We start from the raw sequence: 21,110 nt of genomic DNA, 5'->3' as shown, positions 1-21,110 counted from the left end.
GGAGTTTATTCGAGAGAAGGTGGGGGTGGGGGGCTTTATTCCAAATGACGTTCTATCCTTCCTTATGGTTGGTCCGTTTCACAGATCAGCTATCAAAACATTAAAGCTTGATCAACCTGAAGCCAAACATTTTAATTCAGCTGGTCACTCGATTGCAAATTTCAGAGTTATTGCAATAGACCAGTTTTCTAGTTAGATGCACTTATTTATAGTGAACATGCACTGGTATCTAAATTTAGTGGATCTGGATCTCTGTATATAGTATTCAAATAATTTTTTCTTTTGGATGATCCAAAGGGATTAAAACCGTAAAACTTGTTTTTACTCTAGCTTTCGCTGGTTCATAGACGCAGCTTAATCATGAGTGAGTTTATGTGACTTGGAATTGTTACCATGAAATCTTGTAGTTGGTATAGCGTCATCTATGGAACATTCAGGTTTACCCAAATGGGATTGTCGGGCCTCCTCTTTAGTAAGTTGGATATGTTTAAGAGCGGTTGACTACAAATATCAACCTATTATTATTTATTTTGGCCAAATGCCAAAAAATGGATTTTCTTCACACTTTGGTAATTAATCACACTTTGGGTAAATATAACAAAACTTAAATATTTTTTACAGGTGTGTGATTTTCCACCCCAAATTGTAATTTTGGCATGTGAATTTTGCCCTTAATTAGATATGGCACCTATGAAAAACGAAAAAGAATTTGTGAATTGCTTTTGTGAAATCTTTTTGTACCAAAATCTTGCTCTATAATGTAAAACAAAAATTTACGTAAATCAATTATTGAATTTAGGAGATCCCATTATTCTTCTTAGGGATGTTTTCAGGAATTTCATACATGGGAATTTTGGTATGTTTTGCTCTGATGGTAACGCTTTAAAAGCAACCATGGTTGGCTGAAAGCTTTCTCCAGTGCTGTTTCCATTAAAATTATCGTGGGGAATCATGTAACTTCTGTGTAGTGTTTCTAGATAAATGGTTGAAATTTACATTTTCTCATGTTATTTGTAATATAGAAATAGGTGGTATAGCTTTTTCAGCCCAAAATATTTAGTTGTTGTTAAAACATACTAAAATATAGGCCTATATAGATATTAGTATCTAAAATCTACCCTGGGTTGTTTATTAGTAATTACTTTTCATAATGGCTGCCATTTGAAACTTTTTCCATAATTTTCTCTTTAACCATATACAATGTTAAAGGTCAGAGGCTTAAATGACCCCCCACACTTTTTTTAAATTATTGAATAAGCCATTTTAATGTTACAATAGTTATTCACTTTGACGAAAAAATTGATGGAAACAATCAATCATCGACATTTTTATTATGGAATAAATGTTGATGATTGATTAAAACGAAAAATTATTTAACCTAATAAAATCATAATTTAAAAAAAGAGTAGTAAACTGGAAGCCCATTGAAGTTCAATGGGTTTGTATTTGATTTACTGTTTTTTATAAGCTAAATCATAATTTTTTAAACTAGAATTTAATTCGTCACTTTGAAGAATTATAGGTGATCATTTTTATAATTTTAATGAAATTACATTTTTTTAAACATGCATGTACGTTAACATAACATTTTTTAAAGGACAATGAGGGCATCATCATATTTTTAGATATCTTCATAAGGGAAGGGAGCTCAATCAATAGTACAGTAGTATACAGTATATTATACTGCATATCTATATACAGTGCCGCATAGGTGAAATTACGGGACCAACATCATGTTGTAATTTTTGGGTAGGATGACGTTATAAAAAAACTTGAAGATGACAATTTCGGAAGATAATGAGTTGAACAAAAAAATATAAGACTTAGAAGAGCATTTGGCACGTAGAAGCGTGTTGCGCGCTCTTTGAAATTTGTATAACTTTGACTAAAGAAATAAAAAAACTACTTTTTCATTTCAACTGGCCATATCATACGTCACAACATCCGATAGGCTTAATTTTTATATGAATTCATATCTACATTTCATCAGCTTTCAGAATCAATTGTAATTATCAAGGTCACCTTTTATTCTGAAGCGCTGTGAGATTTCTAAATATATGTTGGAGGTGAAATTACACGACCTATGTTATTCAAGTTTTTAGGCATGATGACGTCATCAAAATGACAATGTTGAAAACTCATAATAAGAAAGATAATTAATTGAGCAATCATATATTTTAGCAAAAATCGGGCACAAAATAACCGAGATACGCTCTGTTGAATGTGATAATCTATGACGAAAGAGAAAAACACCTAATTTTTAAATTTAAGTGGCCATTTGATGACGTCACAACATTTTGTACGTGAAATGTGTACATGAATTCATATCTACAACTCAATGGCTTCCAGAATAATTAAAAAAAATTGGGGTCATCTTGCATTCTGAAGAATTATTTTCATTTTAAAAATGCCTTATTTTTCACCCTTTTCAGCACTTTTATGCAATTAATGTGCGCATTTTGTCATTTTTAACCTGCCCGTGTAGCGTTATTTTAAGTCGGAACGGACTCAAATTTGGTGAATATACTAAGGATGGTAAGTAGAATGCGATTTGTACAAAAAATTTAGATTTTCACTCCGATGAAGTACATGGTGACTGAGTTGTTCCATCCAACCCAATATATTTATAGAAAAGACAACTTCAAAGAAGGGACACGTCAGACCAAGGCTATCAAGTTGTTTGATAGCTTGCACACTAGACTAATGAAAGTGGTCTATTCTGTTAACAAAAATCAGGAGACACCTCAACATCTTGTGATTGAGTTCTTGACATGGCCACAAGTTTGAGCATTGTAGTGAAGGGAAAAACAGTAAATGGGATATGAGAGGTTTACACTACGTACATTTTTTGGTATCTTTATGTATGCCTACCTATATCCAGTGAACACAAAAATTAACATTAAATATTCTCATCCCTAAAGCTGATTTTCCACTAGGCGAATTTGTTCGCGCGAATCTAACGTTTCGAAGAGAAAAAAATCGCCTACTCTCTTTCCACTACATGAGCGAATAGCTGCAACGTTCATGTTCCTCGCGTGGTTGCTGAGCATTTCGATTCGCATGAGTGCTCATGAAAGCGTCATAGCTTATTTCCTGAGCTCTGATTGGTTGCGCAATATTTCGCTTCGTAAAAAGTAGAAAAAATTCGAACTAGTAAATTTCGCTGAAGCGAAAAATCAAAGGAACTAGAATTCGTCGAAGAAGGCAGTATGACAGACAGAAACGCGAATACGCATGTGCATAGCATGACGCTTTCGATTCGCGCGAACAAATTCGCCTAGTGGAAAATCGGCTTAAGGTGGGATTTTAACGCATTTCTAATTATACCAATCAGTTCCACAGTTTTGGACAATTTTGGAGTAGGGAACACAAATATCTGTAAGTGCAAGATTAATTACATCAGGCTTTAAATAGGTTATTTGTAGTTTTTTTTAATCAAGTTAATCAATTGCGTAGAAAAAAAACGAAGACAAAATTATGTTTTCACTAAAATGACAAAATAAATGAATGAAAATTCAACCAAAAATCCATTGGCTAGTAGCTAATTTGACTATTTTTTTGCTTTAAATTACAGTTTTTTCAGGTAAATAATTTTGTTTTCGATCCATGTTTTGGTCAATGTGGATAACTATTATATGATATTAAAATGGCATAATCAACAACAAAATGTAAAAAATTATTTTTTTCCATATCTAAAACATGTAAATATTATTTTTAAGATATGACTAATATCTCATATATAATATATGATATGCCTATACTCTGATTCATTTAAGCATCGTTATGCACATGTTTATAGCTATGAATATGTACGTACATAAGTTAACAAAACATCAAGTTCTAGATTATTAAACAATTTTGGGTATGGTTTGATAAAAAATAGCCATAAGTACAGTTTTTCTTTTTCAAATATTTAATTCTTTATGTCAATGTATAGAGTAATGTTTGCTCTACATTTAGGTTTTAATATTTGATTCAATTTGAATTCAGTTCAATTTTTATGCCATTACTTTACAAATAAAATATCCTGAAATCAGAAAAAATACAAACTGTTGTGACATCAGTTTAACAAAAATGTATTCCCCAAAGTTTTTGCCTTTTATCCATTCACACAAGGTCCATAGAATATATATAATCAAGAACGCAGCTCAAGTTTTACCATAGACGTTGTGAAGCTCCAAACTAGATAAAATTGGATAATTTACAAGAAAATGCTGTAATTTAAAAAAATGGTCGTTACTATGGCAACAAGATACAGATATCAAAAATAATTTTATCTGTGCATGTTTCAACCAAACCTCTTTCATTGTGCAAATTTTAAAGAAAATCTATTTTTTGACTTAACCACCTAAAGGTCGATATTTATAGACTACTGCTCTTAAAGATGTATTGTCCCCCTGAAAAAATAATTCTTACAACATTTTTTGTTGAATATTCCATTTTAGTGTAACATAATAGTTATCCGCTTCGAACAAAAATTGTATTTACCTGAAAAAATGTAATTTAAAGCAAAAAATGATCAAATTGGCTGCCAGCCAATGGATTTTTGGTTGAAATTAACCATTTATTTTGTCATTTTATAAGTGAAAACATGATTTTTTTTCATTTTTTTTTCTATGGAAGTGATTAACTTTATTAAAACTACAAAATAACTTATTCAAAGTCTGATTTAATTAATCTTCATTTTTCATGTTTTTGGGGGACAATACATCTTTAAAGCTTCTTTTGATTTTAATTAAGTTGTCCAGTATCTATTTACTGAACTTGCAGACATAACTTTGGTATAGGTCCAAGCGTATTCAAATCTTCTAAACTTTTTAAATCTTTTTCAAAGTGTTTTCACAATTCTGAACTTTGAAAATACACTCTTACCCTACAAATTGAATTAAAAAAGCTTTGCACATCGATATTGGGAAAAGAAAACAATTGTTGCAGCATTCATCATGCTTGTATTTAGATTTTAAAGACACCTTCCCTACGTTTTTTAGATCTAATTTAAGATCACAAACCGTATTTAATGTAAAAATAATACTATATGGTCCTATTGCGATAACTTTTTTCATCTTTAAATGGTTAAAAATGTGAAAAATAAGTCAATTTTAATAATTATAGCGGCCCGCTATAAATCCCAAAATACATTGCGCGCGGATTGATATTTTTGTTTTTCTTCAGTAATTCAACCCACTTTTCGATTGATCGTGAGGCCAAAACAAATGGAAGACTCCTAACCTTTCAGCGAAAATACTGGGTTTTCCTCAATTTGTATCAACGGAGTCTGGCAAATCTAGGCCAGGCCTAAAGACCGTCCACGAGAGGTCATTCGCCGCGAGCTACTTAGTGCATTGTTTCTCACTTTTTATCATAATTTACCATAAAACGTACATTTAAGACGAAGATGATGACGTCATCGTGTTAATAATTGGTTTTAAAAGATGGGTCTCGTAATTTCGTCTATTTCCATAATTTTGTAAAACAATGACTAAAATGACTTTTAATGATAATCAATGTGTAGTATGATTCATCAGCTTTAAATTGAGCCTAATTAAAAAAGAATTTATATATTTCATCAAATACTGTGCCATAAAATAAAGATATTGTTCAAATTGCCTGAAAAAATAGGTTAGTGACCTGTGACCCGAAAGTGCATTGTAGTGTATTGAACACTATAGTATACATCATACTGTAAATAATTATGCCGCCCTCTATTGTTCATTAAAGCAATTACTCTACAAAATGGATACTGTAGTGAGTAATGTGTATGATAGTCTACTGGGTTAGGGTTAATATACCACAATTGGCGACGAGAATATAACGGAAAGCGCGTCAATAAGAATATTAATCTGTGAGTAAGAATATTCAATAGTTAATATTCTACAATCTGCTAAGATGAGTACTATAATTGGTAGACTCGATCCGTATGACGGCGAGGCAGAGGACTGGGCCTCCTATGTGAAAAGGCTAGAGGCATATTTCACGACAAACGGCGTGGATGACGACAAGCGTGTACCTACAGTACTCAGCTTGATAGGGCCTAAGACTTACGGTCTTCTGAAGAACTTAGTGGCACCTGATTTACCATCAACCAAAACATTTCCGGAACTTGTGGATTCGTTGGAAAGGCATCTGAGTCCTAAACCTCTAGTTATAGCTGAAAGATTCAGGTTCCACAAACGTGAGCAGCATGAAGGTGAAAAAATCCAGGCCTATTTAGCGGATTTACGACGCCTCACCAAACACTGTGAATTTGGAGCACAGCTAAATGATGCCCTGCAGGATCGTCTTGTTTGCGGAATTAGGTCAGGCAGTATACAAAAAAGACTGTTGGCTGAGGCAAAGCTTACATTAGCGAAAGCGCTACAACAACAGTTTAAAGAAGAACCAAACAGGAGTACTGTGAACAAGATAAACGTGAAACACTATAATAAGCAGCAATTATGTTATCGCTGCAACAAGGGTGGTCATAAGGCAAACGACTGCCGGTACAAAGAAGTTGAGTGCCATAACTGTAAAAAGAAGGGACATATCAAAACTGCATGCCAGAGTAAATCAAAACAACTGATCAAAACAAACACCACACCAAACTAAGAAGGGTAAGCGAGTGAATGTTGTTGATGAAGAAGAAAACAACCTTCTAGCCATGATGTATGTTAATAATGTAGACGTCGGGAAATCAGTGAAGATAAAACGAACGATAAATAATATTCCATTGGACATGATAGTGGATACTGGCAGTGCACTCTCGTTGATTTCTACAGAAGATTTTGAGAGATATTTTAGAAATACAGACTTGTTGCCGACCAAAGTTCAACTTAGAACTTATACTGGAGAAGAAGTGAAAACAAAAGGGTATTTGAAGGCCAAAGTAGAACACAACGGACAGAAACACGATGGAAAACTATACGTAGTAGAAAGAGGTGGACCTCCGTTGTTTGGTCGTCAGTGGTTGACACATATCAAGCTAGACTGGGCCAGCATCTTCACAGTGAAGTCTGACTACAACAAAGCTGATGTTTCAGCCATGCTAAATAGATATCTAGAACTCTTTACCAACAAAATTGGAAAGGTGAATGGTGTAAAAGGTAAACTTACCTTACAGGATGGTGCACAACCAGTTTTTATTAAGGCAAGGAATGTACCATATGCACTTCGACCTGCAGTTGAAGCCAAATTAAAGAACCTCGAGAGTCAGAGAATCATCACCCCGATTCAAACTAGTGATTGGGCAACTCCAATAATGCCTGTACCAAAAAGTAATGGAGATGTCAGGTTGTGTGGAGACTACAAAGTTACAGTAAACCCAAAGTTAAAAGTGGACTGCTACCCTCTTTCAAGAATCGAGGATGTTTTCGCAACTTTAGCGGGTGGACAGAAGTTCACCAAACTAGAATTGGAACAAGCATATTTACATTTAGAGATGGAAGAAGAATCCAGAAACATGCTGACCATTAATACACACAAAGGGCTATTCCAGTTTAATCGACTAGCATATGGCATTGCATCTGCTCCTGCCATATGGCAGCGGACCATGGAACAAATACTGAATGGTATTCCGGGAGTCCAGTGTCTACTTGACGATATGATTATTACTGGCACTACTCATGAAGAACATTTAAGGAATCTAGAAAAAGTATTAAAGTTCTCAGTGATAGAGGACTGTGCCTCAATGACAAGAAGTGTGAATTCTTCAAAGAAAAGGTCGTTTTTTGTGGTCATGTGATAGATGAAAATGGATTACATAAAACTGAGGACAAGATTAAAGCTGTTAGAAATGCTCCCAGACCTACAACCATAAGTGAACTCAGATCATTCTTGGGATTGATCAACTATTACCATCGATTCCTGAAAGACTTAGCTACAGAAATTCATCCGTTAAATAAACTGTTAGAGAAAAAGGAAAAATGGACATGGACAAAGGATTGCGAGATGGTGTTTAATAAACCCAAACAACTTGTGACAGCAGATAATGTGTTAACACATTATGACCCAACATTGCCTGTTAAGTTAGCTACAGATGCTTCTCCATATGGCTTATGTGCCATATTGTCACACAACATTGATGGAGTCGAACGACCAATTGCCTATGCATCGAGGACCTTGAGCGCAGCGGAGAAGAATTACTCTCATAAGAGGTAACTCTGATAAGGAAGCTCTTGGCATAGTATGGGGAGTAAAGAAATTTACCAGTTACTTGATTGGTCGAAAGTTCACCTTAGTTACAGACAATAAACCACTTACGTACATCTTCAATACGTCGAGGGCTATTCCTGACACAGCAGCTGCAAGATTAACTCGCCAGGCAATTTACTTGTCAGGATTCAATTACGAGATTGAATACAAGAAAGGTGAAAACCACAAAAATGTAGATGGACTTTCACGACTACCATTAGCAAATACTGAAGCTAATGCTGATGATCCGGTTGAGGTGTTTCACACTATGCAGTTTCAACCACTTCCTGTAACAAGTGCCCAGGTCAAGATTGAGACATCACACAACCCAACAATGTCAAAGGTGTATGATTACACAATGAAGGGTTGGCCTAAGAGATGTGATCCGGAGTTTGAACCATTCCGGAGACGACGTGATGAACTGTCAATTTTCAGAGCAAGAGTACTTGATGAGTTACATGAAGGACATTTGGGCATTGTAAAAATGAAGTCATTGGCAAGGAGCTATGTTTGGTGGCCGAGAGTGGATGCTGACATAGAGAAATTAGCAAAAACCTGTAGTGGATGCCAAAAGACACTGCACGAACCTCAGAAAGCACCCCTACATCCATGGCAGTGGCCGAGCAGTCCGTGAGAACGTATCCACATCGACTATGCGGGACCAATAAACAACATAATGTATCTGGTAGTTGTGGATGCACAATCCAAGTGGCCTGAGGTATTGCCTACGACTACAGCGACATCAAGCAAATCAATAACTCTGTTGCGTGATTTATTTGCGAGGTATGGACTACCAAAGCAGTTGGTATCGGACAATGGTCCGCAATTTGTGTCAGAAGAATTCGAAATGTTTCTCAAGAATAATGGTATTAGACACATCAAATCAGCACCATACCACCCAGCAACCAATGGGTTAGCAGAACGTTTTGTGCAATCATTTAAAGGAGCACTCAAATCAGAAAAAGAAGGAAACGAATCAAAACAAAAACTTTCTATTAGCATATAGAAATGCCCAACACAACACAACTGGAATATCTCCAGCAATAATGTTTATTGGAAGACAACTACGCACCAGACTAGATTGCATTACACCTGACTTGCGTCAAAAAGTTGAAAATAACCAGGAAAGCCAGAGAAAACCAACTAGCGAAAAGAAGCTTAGAGAATTCAAAGAAGGAGACAAAGTGTGTGTTCGTGACTATAGATCAAAGAGTCAGAAGTGGATAGTTGGAATTATTCATAGGAAAACTGGAAAGTTGTCATATGAAGTCAAAGTTGGACCAGACATGATTTGGAAAAGACACATTGATCAAATTCTAAGCAGTGGCTTAACACTAGATCTAGAGACACCTCCAGATATAGATCCTGTTGATTTAGAACCAGCTATCTCAGCAACACCAACACCACCACCGGAAATACAACAACCAGTTGAGATTCCACAACAACCACCACCAAGGAGATACCCACAGAGGAACAGGAAACCACCTAACAGACTTGATTTATAATGGACCTTTAGACATAACTCAATACAGTTAACAATAATCACCATTAGGTTAAGACAGTGGAACCGTAATTACGTAGCCATAACATTGGCAGGGGTTCGAGGCTCACTCACTCCATGGTTCTGGTGGTAGAACGAGTCTTCTCGGATAAGGACTATAAACCGTAGGTCCAGTGTACACAACTTGCTCGTGTGCACTTTAAAGAACCTAGTACATCTTTCGAGACGAGTAGGGGGTTACCCCGGTGTATTAGTACATCACAGCCACTGATCACCAACTGGGCCCTCTGGGAGATCAGTCTTTGACTGAAGAGGTCACCCAGTATAAAGATAAAACAAACAAACCATGATAACAATATAAATAATGAGACTACAATAAATGGACACTTGAGATTGAAACACTTTATTATCAGAACAGTTTAAAAAAAAAAATAAATAAATAAATCTTATAACAAGCATGATATACCTTAAAGCTTAATGCTATTTAAAATGTTATTACCATTGAATCTAAAGGGGAAGAATTGTAGTGTATTGAACACTATAGTATACATCATACCCCTGGTCAATGGGAAGAATCACCTACACTGAAATCAAAACTCAGGAGTCAAGAAGACAGAATTGCTGACCTTAAAAAACAAGTTTATGAACTTAAGAAATTACAAACAAACTTTGTACAGCTGACATCGGCTTTTAATGAACTGTGCGAACGAAACTCCTGTCTTGAAATACAACTCAGAAGCTTTCAGGAAAAATCAAACAATGAATTTGTTCAACCAAAACATGTAGTTGCCAATGTTAGTGCACCAACCACTACTCAAGATGCAATTTTACAACCAACAAATCATTTCGTAATTCTTGACACCGAGTCCAGTGAAAATAACTGTCAAGATCAATCAGACGATGCAAAATGTGAGCTGGTTAGATCTAATGAAACTAAACAACGTAAGACAGATATCATGAATGAAACTGTTACTATCAAAAGCCATGATAGAACACCATCAAATACCAACAAGAATTTAATCATCGGAGACTCAATGCTAAAGCATATTAAAACTAGAGGCCTCCATCAAACATCTGTCAAAACAATGAGAGGGGCTACAACTAAGCAAGTTTATGAGCAGTTGGATGAGGTAAATTTTAATGGTATCGAAAATGTCATAATACATGTAGGTACAAATGATTGTGCTGTTCCAGACATTAATCTTACAAGCCTAGAGAATGACTTTACTGACCTTGTAACAGAGTTGTGGACAAAAGTTTCCGGTGGAAATGTGTATGTATCAGCAGTATGCCCTCGTTTTGACAATGCCCACTACAACATGCAAGTGGAAAAGCTCAATGATTCATTAAAGCAAATGTACGGAAAATACTTCATCGATCATTCATATACCATTGGTTTGAAAGAAAGTTCTAGGTCTAACTTCACATCTCATGGCCTACACTTGAACCAACGTGGCACATCAACTCTCATCAAGAGTATAAACAACAGTATCCAAATCCTTCAGAAGAACAGCAAGAAACAGCAAAGAATGAAATCACCTACATGTCATTTTTGCAGCGAAACCGGACATATTAGCAGTAATTGCCGTCATGGTCAACCAGTGTTTTGTTATATCTGTGAACAACTTGGACACAAAATGAAATACTGTAAAGCAAAACATGTCAAAGATCAATGAAAAGTAGGCGAAGAAGTTGAAGCCGGAACAGCTGTACAAAGTGCAAATACTAATATAACCAATTTTAATACTTCTGTTCCATTAACTAAGGATTATGCAAATGTTAAACTTGATAAAAATATTGTTACTAGTATATATAATTATAATAATAGCTCTTCTAAATGTAAGCAAACTCTTAATTTAATGTGTACTACTTGCCAAATTTGTTCATTATCTTATGATTTTTCTTGTTTTCCTAATCCTTCAATCAGACTTAATAATTGGTGGTGCGACAATTGTTTTATACAAAACGCTTTAATGGAACTACCTTTTTGTAATTACTTTAACAATTTTAATTATGAAATAAGTAGTAAAAAGGGCTTTAAAATTGCCCACTTAAATATACAATCACTTAGAAACAAATTAGACAATGTCAAAACACTTCTCCATGAATATAACTATGATATATTTTGTATAACCGAAACGTGGCTATGCACCAATATTGATAACAATGAGATTTTAGTAGACGGATACAAAATTTGTAGGCTTGATAGACCAAATACTCAAGCTGGCGGTGGAGTTCTATGTTATATTAGAAGTGGTATTGCCTTTAAAGAAATCCAAGAGCTGAGATCTGAAAATGTTGAAGCTCTTTGGATTGAAATAAATTTACCATATTCTAAACCTTTACTTATAGGTAATATTTATAGACCACCTAATGCTAAAGTTGAATATTTAAATGAACTTGACAACATGTTCCAACAAAGTACATCATTATATAATGATGTTGTGATCTTGGGAGACTTTAACTTAGATATAAATAATAATACTAACGCAAGAAAAATTAATAAAATAGCTAAAAATAGTAATCTTAACCAACTAATTAATGAATTTACAAGAATAACTAACACTAGTAAAACAATTATAGATTTGATATTTGTCACTAATTGTAATATTTCAACAGCAGGAGTATCAAGCCATGGAATAAGTGATCACTCCTTAATATATCTAATTCGAAAAACTAAAAAAACACATATTCCTCCAAAGTTTATAACCTCTCGTTCTTTTAAAAAATTTGACCAAAACAAATTTATAGAAGATTTAAAATGTATTGACTGGGATCAAATCAAGCTTTACTCTAATGTTAACACTGTCTGGTTGCTATGGAAACACTTATTTGGTGAGTTATGTAATCGGCATGCCCCTTTAAAGACAAAGAGAGTGAAAGGATCACTTCCTGAATGGATAACCACTGATTATATAAGATTAACAAAAGACAGAGACTACTATTATAAGAAAGCTCACAAAACTAATGAACCTGAAGATTGGGACAAAGCTAAACAGCTGAGAAATCAAGTTAACAATTTAAATAGGAATTTAAAAAGAAAATATTGTACAAATACTATTAACGAAAATGCTAAAAATCCCAAGAAATTATGGAATACAATAAATAAATTAATACCTAAAACTAAACCCAGTATAAATAATGTATATAAAGATAATAATAAAAACTATACATCCAATGATAAGGACATAGCCAATGTTTTCAATGCTCATTTTACTTCAATTGGAAGTTCTTTAGCAAATCAATTTACTAATTCCAATAATACTAACTCCAATAGTTATACTAGTAACACTTCAGAAAATTGTTTTGCGGGTAACAAATTTGAATTTGATCTTCTTACCCCTGATTACATTTTTAACCAGTTATGTAAATTGTCAACTAATAAAGCTATGGGTGTTGATAACTTTGATTGCAAACTTCTTAAACTAGCTGCTCCGATAATTTGTGACTCACTCTCATATATTTGTAATCTTTCTATGTTCAGTTCTAGATTTCCAGATGAATGGAAACTAGCTAAGGTAACACCTCCTGTATATAAAGATGGGGATATGTCAGACCCTTATAATTACCGCCCAATTTCTGTTTTACCCATACTTTCAAAACTCTTAGAACGTGCTGTGCATGATCAATTATACTTGTATTTAAGAACTAACAACCTTATAAATCCCTCCCAATCGGGCTTTAGAAAAGGTCACTCTACAGAAACTACTCTTTTAGATGTTACTGATTATATTTTAGATAACTTTGATAAAGGTATTTCATCTGCTGCTTTATTTCTTGACTTGAAGAAAGCATTTGATACAGTTAACCATGAAATATTACTTACCAAATTAAGGAATTATGGCTTAAATGATATTGCACTTCACTGGTTTAAATCATACTTAAGTGGACGATCTCAAGTTGTTTGTATAAATTCAACAAAATCTGACACCATGAATGTTAATATTGGTGTCCCACAAGGATCAATACTGGGACCTTTACTATTTATTTTATACGTAAATTCACTTCCTGAATTTTTATCATGTAAATGTGTGATGTATGCAGATGATACAACACTCTTACTGTATGTAGTTCATCTGACCCTTTAATACTTCAGAATCAACTCAATATCAATCTAAACAAAATTATAGAATGGTTTGACCATAATCAACTCACACTAAATCTTGATAAGACCAAGCTTATGGTTTTCAGCACAAATCAGAAAACGGCAACATTTAAGAATATAACTTTACTTCATAATAACGAAACTATTGAAAGAGTTGATTCTTTTAAGTATTTAGGTGTCATTTTTGATCCTCAACTAAATTGGAAGGAACATATAGACAAAATGTCTTGTAAAATAGCTAAACGTATCGGTGTGATTCGTCGTATTAAGATGTATCTTCCTATGTATACTTTAAAAATGTTAGCAAATGCTTTAATTATTCCATTATTTGATTATTGTTGCTGTGTTTGGTCCAATTGTAACATAAGTTTTTCAGATTCTCTTCAGGTTTTAATCAACCGATTAGGTAGAATATTGTTATCAGTAGACATGTATACCCCTATTAATGATATCTTAAATACTCTTGGATGGAGTAGACTTACAGAAAAATGGAATGAAAATATTCTTATAATGCTATTTAAATGTTTAAAAGAAATAGCTCCAAGATACTTAACAATATTATTTCAATTTACTGTAGATAACCATAATAAATGCACTCGCTCCCAAAGTAATAATGATTTATCTATTCCGTTATGGAATAACTCTCAGGGTAAAAGAACTTTTGTTTATAGATCAACTAAATTATGGAATTCTCTACCAAATAACATAAAATCAGAACTCCATAATATGTCTTTGGCAACTTTTAAATCTTCACTATAGAAATCATATATGTATTAACCTTTTTGCCTTCACAATTGTAAATAGTTTTATATCTGTTTTCTTTCTTTTTGTTTTTCTTTTATATTTTATTTTTGTTGTAAATATGTTTACTGAACCACTTTGGAAATCAGTACATTTGTATTGAAAGTGTATTTCAGTTTAAAGAAAGAACAAATAAATAAATAAATAAATACTGTAAATAGTTATGCCGCCCTCTATTGTTCATTTAAGCAATTACTCTACAAATGGATACTGTAGTATGAGTCATGTGTATGATAGTCTACTGTTAAACAAGGGCTAATATACCACATGCATCACAAGAATCACTTAAGAATTGGGTTTTCAGATGTACCAAAGTGTGTCTCATACAAAAATCATATTAAGACCAATGGTAAAATATGTGCACTAAATCGATTCTATTAATTCTAAACCGCCCGGTAATATACTGAAATTTAATTAATTAATTTGAAACGATAAAGATGAGGAAATCTGTGAGAATGAGAAATAGTCGCCACCGGAAAAAACATTAATACACACACACATTTTGTTTTTATTATGGTTGAAAGATGGCCTGTATGTTGATTGTCACAGTTTATAAGGTACGCTGTTCATATGTTGTTATTTAGACAGAGAATGAGTTTGAATGTTTTGTTTTGTATACAGTTCATATGTTGCAAGTAGAAGTGTTGGTATAACGCTTTTCGTATATGAGACTAAATAAATATAAACTATATTGAATGTGTCCAAAACTAAACAACTGAGTCATTATTTGTATATCTGATATATGTTATGTATTATGTAACATCTAGTAATTAATTTACATACCTTTACCTTGATTCTCTTAGGAAAAGGTTTTAAGTGGCAACACATCTTTTTTAATGTAGGTAAAATAAAAAGGTTACAGCATACTATGGCTGATACAGGATTTCCTGTAACATAAAGAAAACAAGAAGGTAATAATCAATAACTGTTGATATAGGAAAATAACTTTTTAGAAAATACAATATGTATATAACATAATCATAATAATGTTGAGGTTTGGATTAACTGACTTTCTGCATTCTCACTCCTGAGGATGATCAAAGCATATTGATCGAAACGTCCAGAAACTCAACAGTTCTTTTCAGAACTAAAATAGTCAGGTTCAAAGAGCAATTTGTGATGAAAGTTGGCAACTTGTAATATCTTTAGTGGGTCAAAATAAACTAGAAAAACATTGTTGCCCAATCTGTAACCCCGTTATGGGCCTTTTCAAGATGGCAGCCAAAATATTCAAATAGCTTCATCTACGTAATGGCTGGTGTTACAGGTTTCATTTTAGTGTCAAATAATTCCACAACATATATATTTATATTCACTCCAAAAATGGCTGCAACTACCATTTCTGGCATTTTGACCTTGTCTTCTTATATATTGCTAATAATCTCAGAGAGAAAAGGTTTAATGCAAATTGTTCAGGACCTATATAGTTATATTTGATCTAATGAACTTTTTTGTCCAAAAGTGAATGCAAATATTGTTTTGACCTTTGACCTTCTATCTCGATAACTTCTGGTCATAGTAAGATGTATTTGGTCCTAAATTGTTCAGAACATATGTTTATATTCATTCTAATGAAACATTTTATCAATGTGGCCAGAAATTGCTTCATTGACCTTTGAACCTGACTTTCTCGATAACTACTGGTCATAAAGACATGTATTTGGTCTTAAATTGATCCAAACATATTTGTTTATATTTATTCTAATGAAACATGTTATCAATGTGGCTAGAAATGGCTTAATTGACCTTTGACCTCTGTTTTCTTGAATCTCAATATATACTGGTCACAGAAAAATAACATTTGACTTGATTTGGTCAGAATATATAATTTTATTTTATTCTATTCAATAAAACGAAAATTTTACAAAATATTGCACATATAAAAAAGTTATCACATAATGAAAAGAACATCTTATATTAAAATGGAATTAGATAAAGTACATAATATAAAAATGATAAAAACATTGACAAATCAAAGAAATTGTTACGAATCATGGCCTAATAAAATATCTGTATTAAAACTTATTATTACTTGTATTATTTGTTTATTATTTCACATTGGTTGATGACGGCAACGTTGGCTAAATGTAATTATTCTTTATTATTCAACAGGTTAATTAGGTATTGCAAAGGGCTATTTTACATTTTATTTGTTGATATGGGTTGGTCTTTCTTAAGTTGTACGGTTTATTTCTAGGCTGTAGCTATGATTGAAAATATGCTGACTTTTCGAGGTCTTCAGCAAACCGTAGGTTTTTTCTTCTAGTAGCGAGGGTTTCTAAATTACATACACTGAGAGCATTTTCATAGCTTATATAATTTATACCAAGAATTATTCTAAGTACCCTCCTTTGTATTGCTTCCAATTGATCAATCTGTTTGTTCGTTATGCCAGCATTCCAAACAGGAACAGCATACTCCAAAAGAGGTCTAATATAACCCATAAACACGGTAATTATCATCTTTATTAAGTTGGAATTTCTTAAGTAGTTTAAGCATATATACTTTATTGTTCAATACACCTAGGATTTTCATACAAGGTACAATCTGTAGTTGCTTATTATCTATTTGCGGAACAGTTGTAATAGGAGGGGATTTGGAAAAATTAATAAGCATAGCAGCACATTTGCTCCCATTCACTTTCATATTATTATCGTATCTCCCAAGGGCATTTAAATTTGTTTGCATGTTACCTGGTGTACCAATTCTATGATTGTCAATTAGAGTCATATTATCTACATATTTTTAAAGTATTTTATAGTGTTAAGTTTATTAAAGTAGATTATTTGGAGATACTTCTAAAGGAAGCTTACCAAGATTTACTAAAATCAACAACTTTAACGCAAGGCTTTTTCATAAAGATCAGAAAGTAGAAATTAGATGCTTTGAATGTGACCTTATGGGTCATAAAGCTCAAGAGTGTCCAAAATTACTAGAGAAAATATCATGCTACATCTGTAATAAAACTGGCTTAGAACTGTAAAAACAACACAAGCGATGCAGCAGAAAAACAGCATCAAACATCAGAAACAAAACAGCATTTACCACAATTCTCTCAAATTGCTAGTGTCAGTGACGAAGAAGAAATCCATTCAGCCGAATGTAGTGAAAAAATCGAACTTGACAGTCATGCAAATGATGTAAAAGAAAATGAAAATGAAACGAGTCAGTGAAGCCGCTACAGTTAGGCAAAACTATGTTGCCGGAAAAAGAAAGAAGCTAACAGAAAGTGGGGAAAAAAACATTGAAAAGAAAGGCAAACAATCAGACTCTGTAAGTTGAATCATATTCATGCTAATTTCTGTATTTTGACTTATATCTGTATTAATATATTAGTCAAGAACCAGTCAAACTCATAAATAAGAAAAAAAAAATAATTAAAAAAGAATATATCAAAAATGATAAAAAATAAAAAAAATAATTCTCTGCATTTAATGTCATTAAATGTTAGAGGTATGGAACGAGGAAGGAAGGAACAACGACTAGCAGAGGTGTAACTATATTATTTAAGCCTGGTTTCGATATAAAAGATACAGAATGCAAATATATTGACGAAGGGGGTAGAATTATTATCCTTAGTGTAAAACACAATAATAATAACAATAATACATACAACTTAATAAATACATATGCCCCTAATAATTATAAAGAAAGGGCATTGTTTTTTAAAAAACTAGAAAAAAAGATTAATACATTGTGTAATAAAAATGAGGAATATATTATTATTGGAGGAGACATGAACTGTATATTAGATAAGAAACGTTGACCAGAAGAATAGTATACCAATTAGATAGGATAATTCCCCACAGATCTTTAAAAAATGCATGGCTAAACATAAATTAATAGACATCTGGAGACAACTCAATCACAATAAAACGCAATTCACCTGGCAACGCAAAGATACTTACAAAAGGTTAGACTTTTGGAGTATTTCAAGTGCACTATACAGAAATGGTGATATAATGTCAACAGACATTCGGCCATCAATTCTTTCAGACCATCAAGCGATATCACTTAAGCTGTTTGATAATCAACACAAAAAAGGGCCTGGATATGGAAAATAAATAATAGTATATTTTCTGATGAAGTATATTCCTCGACCATTAAAAATATGATTGAAAAAGAAAAAAAAAATGAATATAACTTCAACCCTATCCAAGTATGGGAATTTTTGAAAGTAAAAATAAAAGAATATACTATTAAATATTCTGTTATAAAGAAAAAAGAAGGAAACTAGAATTTAATTCGTCACTTTGACGAATTATAGGTGATCATTTTTATCATTTTAATGAAATTAAATTTTTTTAAACATGCACGTACGTTAACATACGATCGTAAAAAGTTGATGTACGCCATCGTATGACATGATGCATACGCTTATAGTGCTGAGTTGTGCCTATTATATGCCATATACAATATGTACAGTATTTACTGTATATCTATATACAGTGTAGCATAGATGAAATTACGGGACCCACATCATGTTCTAATTTTTTGGTATGATGGAATTATCATAATAAACTCGAAGATGGCAATTTCGAAAGATAATGAATTGAGCAAATAAATATAAGGATTGGAAGAGAATTTGACACGTAGAAGCGCAATGCGCGCTCTTTGAAATTTGTATAAATTTGACGAAAGAGAGAAAAAAACTACCTTTTAACTTAAAGTGACCACTTCATAATGTCACAACATCCGATAGGCCTAATTTTTATATGAATTCATATCTACGTTTCATCAGCTTTTATAATAAATTATAATCTTCAAGGTCACCTTTAATTCTGAAGAGCTGTAAGATATTCAAATGTATGGTGTAGCTGAATGTACACGACCTAGGTTATTCAAGTGTTTACGCATGATGCCGTCATCAAAACGAAAGATAATTAATTGAGCAAGCACATCCTAAAAATTGTGCGCAAATCGGGCTCAAATAACGGAGATGGGCTCTGTTGAATGTGATAACCCACACAAAAACATAAAAATTACTAATTTTTAAATTCAAGTGGCCATTTGATGAGGTCATACCATTTTGTACGTCTAATATGTATATATATTTATATCTACAACTTATTGGCTTCCATAATAAGTTAAAAAAATTGGGGGTCACCTGCCATTCTGAAGAGTTATATTCTTTTTAAAAAGGCCTTAATTTTTACCATTTTTAGCACTTTTGTACAATTAATGTGCGCATTTTGTCATTTTTAACGTGCTCGTATAGCACTATTTTAAATCGAAATGGACTCACATTTGGTGAATCTACCAAGGAAGATGAGTAGAATGCAATGTATTTTTTACGCTTTCTAAGTACACACGTGCAAAAACGTGTTTTTGCGCAGTAATTTTTTAAAACACGCAAATGGCCTATTTTATGCTCTAAATTGATCAAAACTTAATTTTGAGCTTTTTAACGCGCGATTTCACGTGCATGACCTTGAAACACGTAAGTTTTTATTTGTTAATATTTTTACCCTTCACCTGAAGTTTACGTATAGTGAATTTTATTGATATGTGATAAAGAGTTATGGAGATATGATTGATAGTGTGATTTCACAAAATTGAGTGATCACGCTGAAAAGCTTATTATGGCTAAGTTAAAGTATTTGAAAGACACTGTGAATTTTTTGTGATCATTGCCATTCAACTTTTTGAGATAATTGTTAGACAAAAAGTGTACAGAAAGAATAAAAAAAAAAAAAAATAATAATAAAGATTTCATACAATAACAATAGGTGATCATTTTATTCTAAATGATCACCTAATAAAAAAAAAGAGAAATTAATTAAAGAAATCAAAAAACTTACATTTAAATTAGACAATACATATAGCATAAAGATAGAAAGCACATTAAAAAGCAAATCAAACGACTTGGAAAATATATATCTAATAGAAGCGCAAGGCGCCAAAATTCGATCTAGGATTGAATGGTTTGAGAAAGGAGAAAAAAATAATAAATTTTTCCTAGGATTAGAAAAAAATAATGCAAAAAGGAAACATATTACAAAACTATTAAAAAATCAAATGAAAAGTTGTATGCATGTAAAACAATTCCACAGGGTAGGATAAATAAGTATGTAAGAAACACTAAAATAAATACACTTTCTTATGACAACTCTGTGAAATGTGAAGGATTAATATCAGTAGAAGAACTTACAAATGCTATAGAAAAAATGAAACTCAACAAAAGTCCAGGTTCGGATGGTTTGAGTGTTGAATTTTATAGACATTTTTGGGTTGATATTAAAGATATGTTATGTGACGCTTTGAATCACTGCTATATTAGCAAAAGATTAGGCGGCTCACAAAGACTAGGTATTATAAATCTATTGTTTAAAGGCGGACAAAGAGAAAAACTAGAAAACTGGAGGCCTATAACACTACTGAATGTAGATTATAAAGTAATGGCTCATGTTCTCTCCAATAGAATGCAAATTGTAATTGGATCTATAATTGGATATGATCAGAAAGGTTATGTCAAAGGGAGATTTGGAGGAGAGAATATTAGGTTAGTAGAAGATGTATTGTCATATACAGAAAATA

General features: G+C 32.7%; 2 protein-coding genes across 4 annotated transcripts in view; one reads left to right on the top strand and one right to left on the bottom strand.

Moving 5' to 3' along the window:
- Positions 1-21,110, bottom strand: part of LOC140048615 (gephyrin-like) — a 219,957-nt gene that overhangs the window by 1,571 nt on the left and 197,276 nt on the right. For 2 of the 3 annotated variants that reach the window (XM_072093367.1, XM_072093369.1), the window contains one exon: positions 15,357-15,460. In XM_072093367.1, coding sequence (XP_071949468.1) covers positions 15,357-15,460 — 104 coding nt within the window. The remainder of the gene's footprint in view (positions 1-15,356; positions 15,461-21,110) is intronic. The other variant, XM_072093368.1, reaches the window with a different exon arrangement.
- On the top strand, positions 5,595-6,585 carry LOC140048899 (uncharacterized). Its single transcript, XM_072093702.1, has one exon. It carries the CDS (start codon positions 5,887-5,889, stop codon positions 6,583-6,585), a length of 699 nt encoding a protein of 232 aa, XP_071949803.1. The 5' UTR covers positions 5,595-5,886.

The sequence above is a fragment of the Antedon mediterranea genome, chromosome 5 (genome assembly GCF_964355755.1).
Source record: "Antedon mediterranea chromosome 5, ecAntMedi1.1, whole genome shotgun sequence".
In the NCBI taxonomy this organism is placed as follows: domain Eukaryota; kingdom Metazoa; phylum Echinodermata; class Crinoidea; order Comatulida; family Antedonidae; genus Antedon; species Antedon mediterranea.
Note: the sequence above shows the minus strand (reverse complement) of the source record. Positions and strands in the feature narration are given on the sequence as shown.